General features: G+C 35.6%; 1 protein-coding gene across 1 annotated transcript in view; it reads right to left on the bottom strand.

Moving 5' to 3' along the window:
- Window positions 1-17,533, bottom strand: part of ABI3BP (ABI family member 3 binding protein) — a 204,694-nt gene that overhangs the window by 78,685 nt on the left and 108,476 nt on the right. Inside the window, exons 34-48 of the mRNA XM_077774920.1 lie at window positions 16,116-16,175; window positions 15,225-15,308; window positions 13,823-13,882; window positions 12,922-13,005; window positions 11,811-11,870; window positions 10,983-11,066; window positions 9,350-9,406; window positions 8,279-8,338; window positions 7,542-7,625; window positions 6,875-6,934; window positions 4,588-4,662; window positions 3,626-3,682; window positions 2,875-2,946; window positions 2,363-2,410; window positions 1,539-1,613 (exon numbers count right to left, since the gene is read on the bottom strand). Of these exons, the coding sequence (XP_077631046.1) occupies window positions 1,539-1,613; window positions 2,363-2,410; window positions 2,875-2,946; window positions 3,626-3,682; window positions 4,588-4,662; window positions 6,875-6,934; window positions 7,542-7,625; window positions 8,279-8,338; window positions 9,350-9,406; window positions 10,983-11,066; window positions 11,811-11,870; window positions 12,922-13,005; window positions 13,823-13,882; window positions 15,225-15,308; window positions 16,116-16,175 (1,020 nt within the window). The remainder of the gene's footprint in view (window positions 1-1,538; window positions 1,614-2,362; window positions 2,411-2,874; window positions 2,947-3,625; window positions 3,683-4,587; window positions 4,663-6,874; window positions 6,935-7,541; window positions 7,626-8,278; window positions 8,339-9,349; window positions 9,407-10,982; window positions 11,067-11,810; window positions 11,871-12,921; window positions 13,006-13,822; window positions 13,883-15,224; window positions 15,309-16,115; window positions 16,176-17,533) is intronic.

Raw genomic sequence — 17,533 nt, 5'->3', positions numbered from 1 at the left:
GGATACAATTCCTGAGAAAGTTATTCCTTTCCTGGGCAATTCCTAAAGTACTTCTAGGACATTCACTGTAAAAATCAATTGTTTTTTTACCAAGAAAATTAGAGGTATATCCTGCTGGAGGAAAGCAATTATCAAATGCAAGGTTGCAGCTTATGGAGACACCCATTTGGATGGACTCAAGTGTGTTTGGTATAAACAGCTTAGGAGAAACAAAAAGGTTTTCAAGGTCACCGAGTTTCAGGTACCTAAGGAAAGCTTGCTGAAAATAAGAGTTATTAGATACTAGAAGTTTCTATCAAGTCTGCATGCAGTGGTTTCAGTGGAATCGCCTGTAGAGAAATGAACACCAAGATATGCAGATTATGCTGGTTTAAGAGTCTGAAGACTTAGAGCTCCCTTTGCTAATCAGTTAGTCTACAGTTTCAGCTTCTCCTTCACAAGTAACAGCACTTTTAAGAGCCTTTCCAATCCTAAAATTCTGTGATTCTAGAGTTTGTTTCAGTCTTGTGATTTTCTGACTCTCAACTTCCTTGGCTTGTTGAGGTTCCTGATAGGCTATTTGCTTCTGCCATGGTATGAGGTAGATATTACTAATAGCACTCACAATTAAACATTTCAGTTATATCATTATAGCTACTTAAATGTTGGAGAACTTAGAGATGACCGGCACAGAGTCAGTTAATGTAGTTAATGGGAAATTTCAGTAAAGCTTAAACTGTAAATTTAAGAGGCAAAATTTAATGAGATATTTTAGAGGACAGTGCATAAAATTAACGTTCATATCTCCTTTGGAAATAGAGCCATATGAGATAGTTTACTACCAAACAAAACACAAGTTTGGGCGTATTTATGATAAATGATCACACTTAGAAAGCCTGTAGATATTGAGAGGATTTTTTCCCTCTAAGAAGATGAACTTTCAGTTATCCATGTTGGTGATTTGCTTTCCTATATTTCAGATTCCACCATCAAGTAAATCATGATGGCTTGCCAAGTAGCTGGTTTCATGTCCAGTGAAATATCCAAACTGCTGCAGGAAGAGGCATAGAAAGAAGTAAAGGACCTGAATAATGATAAGGTGGCTGGCCAGTTGTACCTCTTTTTGGGGACTGTAGAGTGAAATCTGCTTCTGGAGGTTTCTGTTAATTTCTAACACAAATTAGATACCTTAAAATATTCTGTACATGACCACAGGATAAGATGATAAAATATTTAAAATTAAGATACATATTTATATTTAAAAATGGAATATAAACATTCTTCCCCAGCAACATTACTATTTCCTGTTTGAAACATTTGCAGAGTAGCTGAGAAGGGTTTTTCAGCCATAGCCTAAAGAATATTCATAACACTGCCGTAAGGATGTCTATAAGGATAGGAGGAGAAACGGGTCATCAGAAAAGTTGGATCCCCGTCAAAGACTGTGAGCAGAGTGATTAAGTTAGGTGTTCTGATGACTACAGTGCCCATGTTGTCTTTCCATTCTTATAAATTCTGCAAACACTCACCTTCTACATGAAATACAAAATAATATTTACCCGATTCGGTTGGAGGCTCATCAGGGCTGGGTAGGATTATAGTTTGGGAAGGCAGAGGAGATGTCTCTATGGTAACTGAAGGAAAGTACCAGGGGTTATGAAAATGCTTCACAAACTTTAAGTACAGATGACAGTAAGGATGGTAACAATTAAAAAAAAAAAAAAGAAATTGCAACTTAGCAGCAAAATACCTTTCCTACTTCTTCATAATGCATTTAGTTTTAAAAATGCTGAGATGCCGGATTATCAGATACTTTCATGTAAGGAATAGCTTTACTTTTAAATTCTGATTTCAAATACTAGTACCTCCTCAATACTTCTAGAACAATACTAGAGAGAGATTTAGTAGTAGCCTTAAGGAAAACCAAAGTAATAAGAAATGTTAAAGCATGAGCCCGTGAAGAAGCATTGAATTTCACTTAGAATTATGGCAAAAAAAAAAAATCAAACATATAAATGAGTGTGATAAAATGAGTGTTAATGGAAAGTATGTTGCTAGGGCAGAAACTATAAAATGGATCATCATACAACAAGAAAACTGAAATATTCAACAAAATACAAGCTGGCAGAATGTTTAATGTTAGGAAAAAGATGCTTTAGATTTCAAAGTTTCACTGACTTAAGTAGAGAAAAAGACCAACATCGAGATACAAAACTGAACAGAAAAGACTTTTTGGACAACGGTTATGAATAGAAGCACCCAGAAAGAAAATGAACTGCTGTGACAAAGAATGATGTTGCAACATGAATGCACAATGAGAGAGAACCCGAGGGCCTCAGGTGATGTGGCAATGAGGACAAAAGCTGCTGAGGTGTATCATTACCTAGCGTGGTCTCGGGTGGTTCAGACACATTTGTAATAGATTCCACAACTGCATCAAAACAAAGAAGAACAATTTTAGAAAACATTAAGGTGTTAAGCTATAGGTATTTCTTTGGTGAATGTCAATGCATACTCATTCTCTTAAGAATTTGTTTCATATTTTTCAGATAGGACAATGGATTTAGAGAAGAAAAGAGATAGAACCAAGGGGGAAATCCTATTCTGCAATACTAATTCTCCAACTAGTATTTATGTTTTAACTGTCATTATCTGGCTGTCCAATGCCATTATGTTCCATATTTTGATATCACAGAAAACCAGAACTTCTGTATTCAGAGAGGCAGTTATGATTTTAGTTTTAAGAATCTAAGAATTTTGGAAGCTATTGCTCTTCAGATGGAATTCAACTGCAGAACAAGTACCATAGCCTGAACTTTCATGTTCCATGGACATAGCAGATGCTAATTAAAAAGTTCTTGAATAAATGAATCAGAGCATGAAAACTTTTACCACCTGCAGTCTTTGGCTCCTCTGGACTGAGTGGCGCTTTGGCAGAGGGATATAGATAATCTGTTACAGTTGGTGCTAGGGAATAAACAGGGAATGGCTGGTTACTGGTGGGCAGCTCATAAGCACTGTAGTAGAACACTGTTGAATTTGTAACAGAGGTTAGTTATCTTAAGTAGACACATTCATGAGAATAAGTAACATTGTGGTAGATTACAAAGATGACTACAATTGAAGAGGGTACAGGTGAAGGCAGATAATGAAGGCAGTGGTCAGTGTGGGTGATGGCACGCGCACACACACACATACGGTAACTGTCAGGGTCTTCAAGCAATTTCTACTTGGTGCAAAGCAGGTATTTTCACTTCCTTACATATTTTGATTTAGTATTCCAAGTAAGAAAAAGACAGAGTCCTTGAAAAGCATGAAATGTAACCTAAAAACAATGTAAAAATGAAAAAATAGGATGTGCATATTCATATTTAAAGAATGATGAGAATATTAAAAAATTAAATGTGCATTCAGAATGAAAGGGAACTAAGAAAACTGTGAAACGTGCATAGCAATACAGCAGACACTAGCACAACATGCTTTATGTAACATCTGACTTTGAAGATTCACTGGATGAGCACAGACAAGATGTGAAGAGCTATGAAATGTGACAAAGCATGAGGGCATCCAAAGATGACTTCTGCAATGAGATGGAAAAGCGCATATACCTGACTTCTCATTGGGAAACTTTTTTTTTTTTTTTTACCTATAGCTTCCTTTGATGACTCAGTGCTTAATGTAATGGATTCCAGGACTTCAGAAACTAGCAAAGAACACAAAATGATACAATTGATCAAGAATGGATTGTCAGGACTTCAGAAACTGGCAAAGAACACAAAATGATACAATTGATCAAGAATGGATTGTTGCAAGCATTGGGAATGCATACAAACTAAGTACTATTTAGAAAAGTGTCTTGCACCTATAAATACTCAGTGTTGGCTATTATGATAATATTATTAATAACATCATGGGAAGCTCAAATAACTGAATTGAATTCATAATTTTGAAAGTGTTGTAGGTTACTATTAACAATCATACCTGTACCATCATGAGCACAAAAATGTTATTTAATTAATTAAAAGATACACAAAGGAGATGAAAATAAATTATAATCCCATGCTAGAAAAAAGTAAGATCTGATGTTTTATAATATATGCCAGGGAGTAGCTACTTAATTGCTAACTTAAAATGTTTTCAATTTTGATGGGCAATATTGTGTAGCTGGGTTTTGTGGTCTGTACTTAAGTGAGAACTTTCTCCTTCCTTGATGGTTACAACTGAACATTTTTTTTTTTCACAGAACAAAGCATACATTTAGCTTATTACTAAAGAGAACTATAAGTTTGTAAGTGTTAGTGAAAAATAAGAGATAAAAGTAATTCTTCTAAGTGGTTTTGTTGACTACTTAATCACATACTTGACTATTCTCTGTGTGATACAGAGTAAACACAATGAAATGAAGATAAATATGACTATCAGGTGAATAGCAATTGCTACGAATATATTACTAATTTAACACCAATATGCAATCATGGAAAGAGCAGGTACAACATATAGAGTTATTAAATGTGTATTATGCATATTTTTTATATTTGGAAATATAACACTTGGAATATGTCCCCTGAAGCTCACAGTGCACCCAGACAGATAAAACAGTCTATTTACCAGGTTGACTCTGTGTCATTTCTAGGCTTGGTGATGTCACTGGTTTCAAAATAAGAGTTTGCAGTTCAGTGGGAGCTGAAAGAAGAGCATCTAAGTTGGCAAAATAATTATGGGTAATTTATTTCACAGGTTTTATATAAAGGTAGCAATGAATAGAAATGCATAGATCTTCAAACTGACAGGGTTATGGAGAGGCATGCAGAGTACACATTATTTAAAGCAGCAGTTGTCAAACTATGGTCCTCACAATCCAGCTCTTGGCCTAACCTGTGAGCTAAAGAACAGCTTTTGTCTTTTACAATGATGGAAAAAATTGAAGAATAATATTTTATGACATGTGAAAATGGTATAAAATCCAAATAAAGTTTTATTGGAACACAACTACACCTTCTAGCTAAGATAATCCAAGGCATATTTATATATCATCTGTGTACTAGTTTTGGTTGCCTTCAACTGAGATATTACAGCAGAATCAAGTAGTTTTAACAGAGAATGGCCTATAAGTCTAAAATCTTTACCATCTAACATCCTTACATAAAAAATTTGCTGACCCACGATCTTAAGCATCCTTCTACAAAAAGTGCCTATTTGAAAAAAATTAGGTTCTCACTATTTTATCTGAATCTGAATTCCCACAAGTGCTCTCTAAGAGTTTCCTATAACTGGTATTATGTAGGAAACTCTTATGGTACAACATGTTTAGTACCATATAGGCATGTTTTGTTCTGTGTTCTAGTTTGACCTCTCTCTTGGGTAATCTCAATAGGTACTGAGATTTTTTTCTTTTATTTTTGTGGTTTCCACCCTTCCATCCACTAATGCAAAATCCTGAATTATTTCAAAGCCTAAGTATTCTCTATCAATCCACATAGATTTTTGACTCCTTTAAGTATTTTCTCTTTATATTTTTACCAGTTAAACAAGCTGCTTTTGTATAAGCAAAATGCCTTATTTAAAACAAACTTGAGAACAGGGTTTTTTCAAAATTATATTGTACTCTTCTCAAGAAGTGAAACATGTTCTTCCTTTTGGTCTCTACCACTGTTCCTTGCCTCATCCACTCAACTGCTAATATGGTACTGAGAACACAGAAGGCAAGGAAATTTTTGTTTACTAAACCAAAGAAGTATTGCCCAAAAAAAGGATAAATGAAAGAGTGGTTAGAGAATTTAATAAGATGTGTCTTTTGTTGGAGACAATCCTTCTGCAGGGCACATGATGAATTTGGCTACCACATAAATCTCCCCAACCATGATTCTTTTGGTCAACATCCAATTGTAGAGATACTAACTACACCTTGTGCCTTCTCTCTCTTGTATGGTATAGACATGGGAAATCAAAGTTAACAAAACACATCATTGTCATTCCTGGGATCCAACTGCAATGGGCTAGAAGGACTCAAACTAGAAATCATTGACTTTCTTGACTTCCACTGTGAAACTTTCAGAAGTTTAAAGTTTGGGGGGAAGGATTTATTTTTTCCCCCAATGTTTTTGAAACTAAGTGAAGAAACCCTTGATTTGCTATTATGTTTATAGGCCTCGAAACCATCAAAAGCACTGTACACAGATGTATGTTTTCTAGAACATTAGATTTTCTTGAGTTTATTGCTTAAGTGTGAAAAGTTTTATTTTACTAATCTGTTTCTTTCCACTACTGACAGTGTTTTGGAAACAAAAACAATAACAAAATTTGTTAACTAGAGGAAAAGATATTAATATAATTAGATACTCAGAGATTCCTAGTTAGTAAAGACTAAGTATCAATGCTAAATTATGGTGGAAGATAAAGAATAACTAAATTCATCTGTGGTGGGAAAAGCCTATAGCTTGTATTTACTATTATTGGCACATCCAGAAAGAAATTTTTTTTGGATAATTTAATATAACAGGGAAAAATAATCCCTGAAAATAGGAAAAGAATAATGAGCATGTCACAAAAATCTTATAGAAAGTAAATTGCTCAGAAAAATTTCATGGTGTTTAATTATCATCATTTTATAGATGTAACTACCAAATAGGTTGTAAGGCTTCAGACACTTTCACTGAATTAGATAATGAAATTTTAAAGGAGGTTTCATGGCAGATAGATTTCCTCACCTGGATCCAGAGACTTCTCTTAAAAACAATAGGTAGCACTTGAATTAAGAATCCTGACTACTTATAAGATGAAGAATGAAACAGAACAAGAGAAGTCTAAGAAAGCAGGAGCAATTCTGGCCATGACAGTGACAGAGTAGGTTTTTAATGAATAAAAAAGTATGTAATGAGGTCACAAAAATCATTACCTAATGTTGATTCTGGAGCCTCAGAGCTATGAATAACAGGTTCAAAGCTTGTAGAAGGAACTAATCAAAAGCAACAACAGGAACATGAAACAAGTTTAAATGCACATTAAAAACCCTTAATTTTTCTTTCAAAACATTAGTTTCAAATGACAAACAATTTTTTAAACTTTTGAATTGACAGAAAGCAGTTTATTTTTGAGGATTTGGTCAAACAAGTCATGAACAATTCACTGCAGAAGGTCATCACAACCTTTAAATTCTACTATGTATATTAGTATGGTCACCATGAGGCTTTTCTAAGATGTTTGATATTCTGACTCTAACTAATATGAAAGATTTCTTTGGAAAATCTGTTTAGGCAATATATATGAAAGTAACTTGATGGAATTTTTGGAAGCTGAAATAATACCTGTGCTTGTGTAATCATGACCACAATAACTAGATCATGAGTTTAAGTGCATATATACCAATAAATATCTATTAGTGACTATGCCAGTCTTTGCTATAAAAACATCTTTAGAGAGACCAAAAATTTCACTCAAGAAGCAGTTGCTAACCATACCTCATGCCTTGAAGGCTGTCACTTCCCATCAGAGGCATTTCTTTGGGACTCCACTGGGGCAGACTGCTAGGGTTCACCCCTCAAACCACAGAATAGCATATTTACCCTGTTTGGTCTGAGGTGCTTCAGGACTTGATGTGGTTTTAGGTCTGGGACGTGGACGGCGGGTTCGTTGTGCTGTTTTAGGAGCTGAAGGATGAAACTTTGGATTACTCCAGTGTAGGTGGTTTTGGAAATAAGGCTCTAGATTTTCTAAAATATGTTGTATTTTCTTGAAATTCAAGGCATATGTATTTCAAGATTGAAATATTTTCTACTTTGTTAACTATTCCTTTAATCACTGAAGATTCTTGAGAGATAAAACTCACACATAAAATTAAGTCAAGGAGTGAGCAATCTCATAAATCTCTAACCTTAAAAGCAGAAAAGGACCATAGTCAAGCTGTAGGTACTGGGGTCTTAGGTTCACACCAAGAAGTAGAAAATTTCCAAAGAACCTACGATAGCATGCAAATTGCTACAGTTTGGTTGGTCTAGAGAAGATATAGACATTGCCAACTTTGAAACTCAGCTTTAAATTTGAGTCCCATTTAGACAAAAGTACGTGATACAAAGTTCAAGATTACGTGATTGACAGATATTCTGATTTATTTCATGCATAGTTTTAAAAACAACAGGTAACTTTCTTCAAGAGTTTTGAATACTCTTAAGAAGAAAATTAAAGCTGAAGGATAGCAGAAGAGGACAAGACAGTCTTATAAAGATGGTGACAAAGTGATTATGATTAGGATAGAATGGGTTGATTATGAGCAGGAAAAAACTGTTGATGAACACAGAATTACCTAATGTTGTTTCTGGAGCCTTGGTTCTAAGAGTGACGGGTTCAAGGGCTGTAGGAAGAACTGGCCAAAAATAATAAAAGAAACCAAAGAGATTTTTAAAATTCACTTGAAGACTAACTACAAGAGTCCATTTTTAAGCTTCAGGACTGACAGAAAAGAGACACACACTCTGCAGATTTGCCTATATTGTGGCAAAGTACCCATTAATCTCATAAGATAGAAACAGTATTGTACTCTGCTAAACATCACGGTCGTCAACAAAAAGTTCTCCTTGATGTTTGATTATCCGACTCTTGCTAACATGCACAATTCTGCTAGACAAACTCTCTACAGTTATATAACACATACTTTTCTAACTCTACTGGAAAAAGCATTTATCAGTCTACTTGTACTTCTGTACAAGGTGAGATAAATGCCTATTATTTAAATAATCATGGGTACAATAATGAGTTTATTTATTAGAAAGCATCAGGATCAGTACATTATACAGTGTATTCATCAAAATTTCAAATAGTTGACTCAATAAAATTTAAGAAACCCTGTTAACCTTCTCATGAAAGAATTATCCTACTCTATCATGAAAAGCCTATCATTTAAACTTTCAAGACTTAGGCACATTTAAAATTTTGACAAATAACTAAAACCAACATTTTTTGAAACAATAGATCCATCAGTATAATCACATAGATCCTAATAGAGTAAAAAGTAAAACAATTAAAGATGATGGTATTTCTACAATTGAGGAGGGATAGGCAGTATAAATAAGGGACAGATGGAAATTCATGTTTGAAACGAAGCTTAAAGCAGTCAGTGCTTTTCAGCCATGCAGATGATCACATGAAACAATAAACTCATTATGGCAGTTTGATGTCCTGATATTAGCATAGTCACCGTTTTCATAAGTTTAACAGATAACTTGAAAGAGAGCTTACTATAATTTCAAGATAAAGACTACAATGGAATGACAATAGAGCGTGTTGAAATGGTTTTAAGATGCAGGAGAGACTGTGGCCACAATGGCATGACAATGAGCAGGAAAAGCACTATTTGAAGGACACACATTCTCATTACCCACGATTTCTGGAGCTTTAGTTCTGAGAATGCCAGGTTCAAGATCTGTAGTAGGAACTAATGAAAAGCAATGAAATCAACACTTGTGACAGTCAGCAAATTAAATCTAACCAGTATAACATTTCTTCAAATAAATGGATAAAAGATTTGGTCACCCTATTACCAGGTAAATATTCTCTTATGAGATAGTTGGTGATAGCTGACATATCAATCTGGTAAGCACCTCAAAGTCAACACAATATGCTCTTGGTGTGTAAGTACCTGATTCCAACTACTGCTCTAGGAAACTTGTATAAACATTTTACCAAATACAGACTTATGAAAGTGTCCTGGCAATTACTGGCTTTTCTGTGGAAGCTTTAAGAAAAGAGCAAGTTTAAATAAGATGGATGCAGGGAATGGCATTTATATATGAAAGGAGGCATAGAAAAGAACAAAGCAAAGTGAACCTTGTTCATCTTGTTGACAACTCATAAGTGGAAATAGGCCTTAAGTGATGCAAAGGCATTCTAATAACCAATCAGGATAAGGGACAACCACTCAGGGTGTGGTGCCCAGTAGAACAGCTTTCTGTTCTAACCACAAAAATGTGGTACCCTGTGTATATGGACAAGATCACAGGAAAGACCACTAATGCTCCTAGGGTCAGATCCAAACTCCTGAGTCATACCTTTAAGAACCTTCTTCAGCTGCTCGTCTGGACCCTTCCAAACTCAGCCGTATCATTACCACTTAGATGCAGTACCTCCCTTCTTCCAGGAGCCTTGTGCCCTCTGTCTGGCCTCAACACCTCCGTTCTTTTTGCCTCTGTTAAATTCCATGATTTTAAGACCCACTTTCTTTCTAACTCCTTAGTCCTGTCCTTCAGAAACTTCTCTTTCTCTATATTTATAACCCTTGCAAAAAATAATCCTGATTTGCACAGGAACATTGCCTTGGTTTAAACTTTAAATGCTTCCTATTGGAGCAGGTTTTGACTTTGACTACACTACAGACTGAGAAGTAAAAACAAGCAGCTGTGATATCTTCTCAGCTGTTGATGTAGCTGTGGGGAAATGGAAGGCACTTACTGTTTCTTGAAATAAAAAAAGATTGGTTCTATTTAAGACATTTTGTCTTCTAGAGAAGTATGGAATGAAATAAGCAAAAGTAAATAAAACACGTATTAAAATAGAAGATCTATGGGGCGCCCGGGTGGCTTAGTCGGTTAAGCGTCTGACTTTCGCTCAGGTCATGATCTCACGGTTCGTGGGTTCGAGCCCCGAGTCGGGCTCTGTGCTGACTGCCAGCTCAGAGCCTGGAGCCTGTTTCAGAGTCTGTGATTCTCTCTCTCTCTGACCCTCCCCTGCTCATGCTGTCTCTCCCTCTCTCTCTCTCCTAGAAATAAATAGAAAACATTAAAAATTAAAAAAAAAAATAGAAGATCTATATGCAGAAAATACAAGGAATTCAGCTGCTCACGTCTCCCCAAACCATGTTCTCCTTTGCAAACTCAACAGTGGGATCAATACAGACCATTTAGTGCCTCCACCCTCACTGGGCTCACGTGGGCTATCATTTCCACCACTGGCATCAATCCCAGACTTCCAAGATCTGCTAGGATTTACTCCTTTAACGAGAAACCCACATTTACCCGGTTTTGTTTGAGGTACTTCAGAAGTTGGCGTAGTTTTATGTTTGGGACGTGGACGACGAGTTCGTTTTGATGTTTTAGGAGCTGAAGGAAGAAAATCTTCAGTTACTACAGAATCTAATTTAGAAGCTAAGGATAGCATGACACATGGCTCCAGATTTTCTAAAACTTACTACATTTAGTAAATTTGCCTTACTAACCTTTAATTTGAAACTTTCACCCTTAATATAATAGTATATATTCTTTTATAAATCCAAGTTCATTGAGAATGGGTCATATAAAATTCAAGAAACAAAGAACTGTTCATAGTACTCTTTTACTGAACAGAAGGGTAAGTTCTGCTGCTAACATATTATGGTGTGGTGACAGATACAAACTCTTGGACAGTGAACTAAAATAAGGCTATGTAACTAACTAAAACGTTAGTCAAAGGACAGATATTACAAGGAGAGTTAACAAAAAAACAAAACAAAACAAAAAAGAGTAGAACTTCAGATCCATAAGGAAACTTCATGACTCCATAATAGTCATTAGAGTCAAATTCCAGCTTTAACATGATTAAAAAGTACACAAGATGATAAAACAATTTCAGATGGTTACACATAGGACAGACGACCTGAGTCAGGTTTGTGCATGGCTCTTTTAAAATCAAGGGATAACTTGGTTTAAGAGTCAGAGTCCTCATTACTTTTAAGATGAAGAATTTAATGGAGTGATAACAGAGGATGACATAGCCTTATGAAGTAAAAGAACCTGCAGGTATGATGCTGATGGAATGAGTCTAACAATCCAAAAGAAAAGCACTTACTGAGAAACATGTGTTATTACCTTGTGTTGTTACCCAAGTCTCAGTTCTGAGAATAACAGGTTCAAGATCTGCAGGAGGAACTGACCAAAAGCATTAAAAATAAACAAAATGATTGTTTAGTATAAAAATACCCTCAAAACATTTACTTCAAAATGAGTCTTATTAATATGCTTTCTAGAACTATGTTGCAACTTTTAAAAACTGGTAAACTAGAAAAGTAGAGAGTTGATTTCCTCAACTTTATCTATACTAACTCAGGAAACCACTTCTTTATTCTTCTTTGATGATCTGATTCTAAGTAATAAGTCAAAGTGGGATGTGTGGGTATTACTAACAACTATGGAAAGAAAGTGAGGCCACAGCATGATAAATTGAACATGGTATCCCTTTATTCTAAGCAGAGAAAGAACATCCCTCATGTGCAGAGACAAGCTTGCTGATGTCTATTGGATCAAATCTTAACTGCTCCATCAGAAGAGTCCATGGACCAATCAAGATTCAGTAAGCCTTGTCTACCACCGTCTAGTCATAGTACATGGATGACTACCATCTTTCTAGTCATCCATGTATTATGGTGGTTTCAAGGCTCCACACACTGTTTCTTAATCTTTTCCTGGTCCTTTTATTTTTGTACCTAACACATTTTGTTGAGAGCACCCAAAGATCAGTCTCATCTTTGCATACATGCTCTCTAATGCCATCTTCTATCTTATTTAGGAAGGCTTTTCTCAACTCTTTTGCAGGTTGGAGGACTAAAACATGTCTCCCACATCTAATGTACATCCTCCAAAGGCACTAATATGACCTGGTGATATTGAAGACACTGCTTGTTAATTTGAACTGAATATGCCTAATTTTTCTAAAGCAGTTGTATATTCAAGACATAAATGGAAGTTAATAAAATGCCCAGTTATAGAGAAGATTTCTCCCAGGAGCTATGAGGGATTTGGTTGCCCCAGAGTTCTCCCCCTACTGTGTTCCTCTTTCCATCTCTACAGTGGAAACTACTGTTTAACATGAGTTATATCTTTACTCTAATAAGGCCTATTGGTTACTCCCAACCACTGGAATTACTCTTGAGATCCTGCTGGTTTTGGCTGCTGAGACTCTAAACCAGGAACTCTTGTTTACCTGGTTTGGACTGAGATACTTCAAGACTTGGTGTGGTTTTTGGTCTGGGACGTGGACGGCGTGTCTGTTTTGATGTTTTGGAAGCTGAAGGAAAAATTCTAGGGTTACTACACAACTACATTACTTCTTTTATGGAAGCAATGAAAGGTGAAAGCATGATTATAGATTATCTACAACCTGTTATATCTTTGCCTTTCTAGTTTGAGATTTTTGTCATGTATACTCCTTAATGAATTTCTTTTAGCATAGAAGATTCTTTGAAGAAAAAAATCCATTTTTAATTTAAGAAATAAAATTAGTAATTATAATCCAAGTGTCACAGAACAGTCTGATTGGAAAGGGTAAGAACTATTGCTAAATTTTAATGTATTATGAAGGATAGTCATATTAAATCTGAGATTTATAATTCAATTTTTTAATCCTTTCATACATTCTACATAACTATGAAAACAAGAACACATTAGTACCTAAATAGAAACAAAAGAAAAATACTGCACAAATAGAAAAAATAATAAAGCAAATAGGTAGAGATGTAGATGTGAAATGAATGGATTCTGTTGGCCCCATGATAGCTGTTAATGGCTTTATCTGCCTAAGTAAGAGGTAGAAACCTATATTATGTTTGAAAAACAGTTTTTTTTAGCCACAAGCACTGTTTAAACAAAGTACAAAATAACCTGAAACAATTTCAAATAAATTATATGGCAAATAAATGCCCTAAAGGAGGTCCATGTATGCCTGAGTCTCTATAAAAAGACAGATAATTCAAGAGTTTTCAGAATTTTAATAATGTAAATGAATGGCCCAAAAGAATGACATACAGTCATATAAAGCAAATGAAACTCCAGGTTTGACCAAAGCAGAATAAGTATTGTTGAAAAGCCAGTATATCTGTTATTACCTAATATTGTTCCTGGGATCTCAGGTGTAAGAGTGACAGGTTCAAGAACTGTAGCAGGAACTGACCAAAAAATACAGTAAACCAAAGAGATTTTAAAATACGTGAAAAGTCAGAACATTCACATCCAAAGAAGTCTACTTGTGTATCAACCCTTCTTCAAAAACAAAAACAAAAAATAGCCCCTAAACTAAAGAGTAGATAATTGTTCTTTGAAGATTTGGCCAAACTACAGTTATGATCTTCAGCTTAGCCTTTGAATTATCTTGATTGTCTTGAAGGAGGCAACATGAAATTATCCTAGGTTTTAGATAATGGATTCTGATATGGAAAACTTTGCACTGGAAGATACTCTTTTTCATTTACGTAACATAAACTTAGAAAAGAAATTGTCTTTTAAAAAAAACCTGATCAATCTATATTTCTATGGAAGCTGAAAATGTGCACTTGCTATGCTTAAGTAAACACAGATGCAATAAACAGTTTATAAGTTTGAAATAGATATAAAAATCACTGAAGTAGACTATGCTGATATTTCCAAGAATTCGTCTATGGAAAGAGTCTGAGAGCTCTATTCAAATCATGATACACAAAAGAGCAAAATAAAGATGGTCACTCAGTCTAACATACTCAGTGGATTATCTGTCCAGCCAAAGCACAAGCAAAGTAGAAATTGAAGACCATTGATATCCCTGTATCAAATCCAAGCTCCTGAACTAGGTCCTCAAAATTCTCTTTCAACTGGCTGTCTGGACACTTACAAATGCAGCATCATTAATAACCTTGTTTTGGCCATCTGGAAGTATGGTCACAGAAGACATTCTGTGGTAGTCACACTGGAATGCCTTGGTGGCTGATCCCCTACCACCCCACATGTCTAGTCCTTCTGCCTTGGTTCACTTTTCCTACCATTCATTCAAATCCTGTAGTGGGCCCAAGGTCCAAGTCTAGTCTACCTCGATCTTTTTCCTTCGCAATGTCAGTGTTTAATGTATCATGCAAACATGTACCCAACTCCGTTATTTTAGTAAGTCTCCCATAGCTGGCCTATCACTCACCATTATCACATCAATATTGGTCCAGAAATATGCAAGGGGCTTATAATTTTTTTTTGTTTACTTGAACTGCATATATCGGCTCTAAGTCTTCTAAAGTTTCTAAAGAAGCTTTATCATTAAAATTTGAATGAAGTTGACAGTAAAAATATACTAAATGCATATTAAAGAAGACTTTCACATAGAGTAAGATATTCTGGCACCAAATATATCTCAGTCCGTCACATTCTCTGACACCTGACCATGCCTCATGACCTCAGGCTTAGAGAGACTACCAGCTTGGCACTGCTTTGGGTTCCCACTGGGATAGGCTACTAGGGCTCACCCTTAAATCAAGTAATCACATTTACCCGATTTGGTCTGAGGTACTTGAGGGCTTGGTGTGGTTTTAGGTCTGGGACGTGGACGACGGGGTCTTTTTGACGTTTTAGTAGCTGAAGAAAGAAAAGATATGTGTTACTCTAGGTCTTTAGGCTCTGGATACCGAGGAGAGGTTTTTACAAAAGTGGTTAGATTTTCAAAAGTTCTAGCCAATTTTCTGTAATTTAATATTTTCAATGTTTTTAGGCCAATGTGTTTTCTTTCATCACTGATGGTACTCTGCAGCAAACTCATGTATGTAGGTGAATAATTCATTCAAGGCATGAAAATTAGTACTTGTAATTAAACACTCACAGAACTTCCTCACTGGGGAAAAAAAATGAGAAGGGCTCAACTCTGTACAAGGGGAGGAGAGATTAGGGTCACACTGAAGGAAAGGCTTATCATGTAAAATCACATATTTAGGTCATTTCCTATTTATCAAGTTAGTAATGAAACAAGTCATTATTTAAGGGACCAACAAAGAAACAAACATACCATGCAAGTAGTTTTTTAAACTTAGATGTGCAAAGGAATATAAGAATAGCTGTTATTGCTGATCAGCCTAGATAAGAAACAGATCCCAATTTGTTTTAAACTTAGCTTTAACACAGAACACTGTTCAACAAAGCATGAGCTAACATGACAATGTCAAATGTACCAAATGGCAGCAATGCTTTGAATTAAGCAAATGTCTGCTCTCATAAAAACAAGAGGAAACTTGTTTTTAAGAGGCTTCAGTTTTCTTCCAGTAAAGTGATTGAATGGCAACAGAGGATGATGGTGGCTGTCACATGAAGGAGGAAAATCCAGGAGCCGGAGACTGAATGGAATGTACAATGAACAGCAAAAGCATTTGGCAAATTGCACAGAATCATTACCTAATGTTGTCCCAGATGTCTCAATTCTAACAGTAACAGGTTCAAGGTCTGTAACAGGAACTGAAGTAATAAAATAAGCAAAAGGGTTTTTTTTAAAAAAATGTATAAATAGCTACAACATTCACTTCAAAATGTATTTTACCAGTGTAACATTACATCTAGAATTATTATTTAATTTCTAGATGGAGGGTATGTGAACTGTGTCTCCCCCAAATTCTTATGTTGAAGCCTTAACTCCCAAATGTGACTGTCTTTGGAGATAGGAACTTTGAAGAGACAATGAAGGTTAAATGGAGTTGTATAAGGGCAGGTTCCTAATCAAATATGACTGATGACTGTATGAAAATAGGGAGACACACAAGGGATGCTCACAGACAGAATGTGAGGACTCAACCTGAGTCCTCAGAATGTGAGGACGCAGTAAGATGAGACCATCTACAAGCCAAGGAGAAAGGTTTTGGGAGATATTGAAACTACTGATACCTTCATCTTAAGTTTCCAGTCTCCAGAGCTGTGAGAAATAGACTTCTATTGTTGAAGCCACATAGTCTATTTTGTTATGGCACTCTTAGTAAACTAATATGAAGGAAAATCAATTATTTTGTCCAGATTTGGCTGAACTGTAGTTAGGGACTTCATCTTCTGAGGTAGTTATTACCTGTGGTCTCTGTTTAGCACAAGAAGGAAACAGTTCTACTAGCTAGTAGATTATTTGAATCTAATATAGTAGATTCTAGAACATTTTTAGCCATTTACTAATCATCTTGAAGAAGCATGTAAAAAACTAATTTGCACTTTAGTGGGTGTCGAATAAAGAAAACATCTACCATGTTTATCGAATTACAGCTGCAGAAAAAATTCCTAAATATCCAAGCAGCATTATACAGATAATCAAAAATACCTATGATGACCTTGCTGAGAACTCATCTTTGGAAAGATTTTGTGACTTGGGTCTATAGAAAGGCACTCAAAAGGACTGTGTAAGGGACACCCACTCAGTCTGTGGCATTCATTGAAGCACCCATTTACACTCAATGCAGAGAAAACTTTATCCAGTGTGGAAAGAAGAGATTTCTGATGCTCATGAGAACAACTTGGGACTCCTGAGTGCAACATTCAAGCCCTTCTTCAACTTTCTGAGGTATTATCCAAATGCAGAATCACCAACAAAGTATTTTGACTGATGCTTCCAAGCAGCAGAACATCTTTCCCTTGGGTAGCCTCTAAAAATGTCCTATTTTTTTTTTTTTTTGGTCTTTGTTCACTCTCACCCATCTACTTGTGCAAATTCTGATGTGACATCAAGACCAAAACTCCTTCCCTGATCTACTGACCCCAAAATGATGCTTCACTTCTTCAAGAATTTATAGAATGTGTCTACACTTAATGTTGATGCACCCAAGCAAAACCTTGAATTT

The sequence above is a fragment of the Crocuta crocuta genome, unplaced genomic scaffold (genome assembly GCF_008692635.1).
Source record: "Crocuta crocuta isolate KB4526 unplaced genomic scaffold, BGI_CrCroc_1.0 scaffold6, whole genome shotgun sequence".
In the NCBI taxonomy this organism is placed as follows: domain Eukaryota; kingdom Metazoa; phylum Chordata; class Mammalia; order Carnivora; family Hyaenidae; genus Crocuta; species Crocuta crocuta.
The sequence above is the reverse complement of the archived record's forward strand: the minus strand, read 5'-3'. Positions and strand labels throughout refer to the sequence as shown.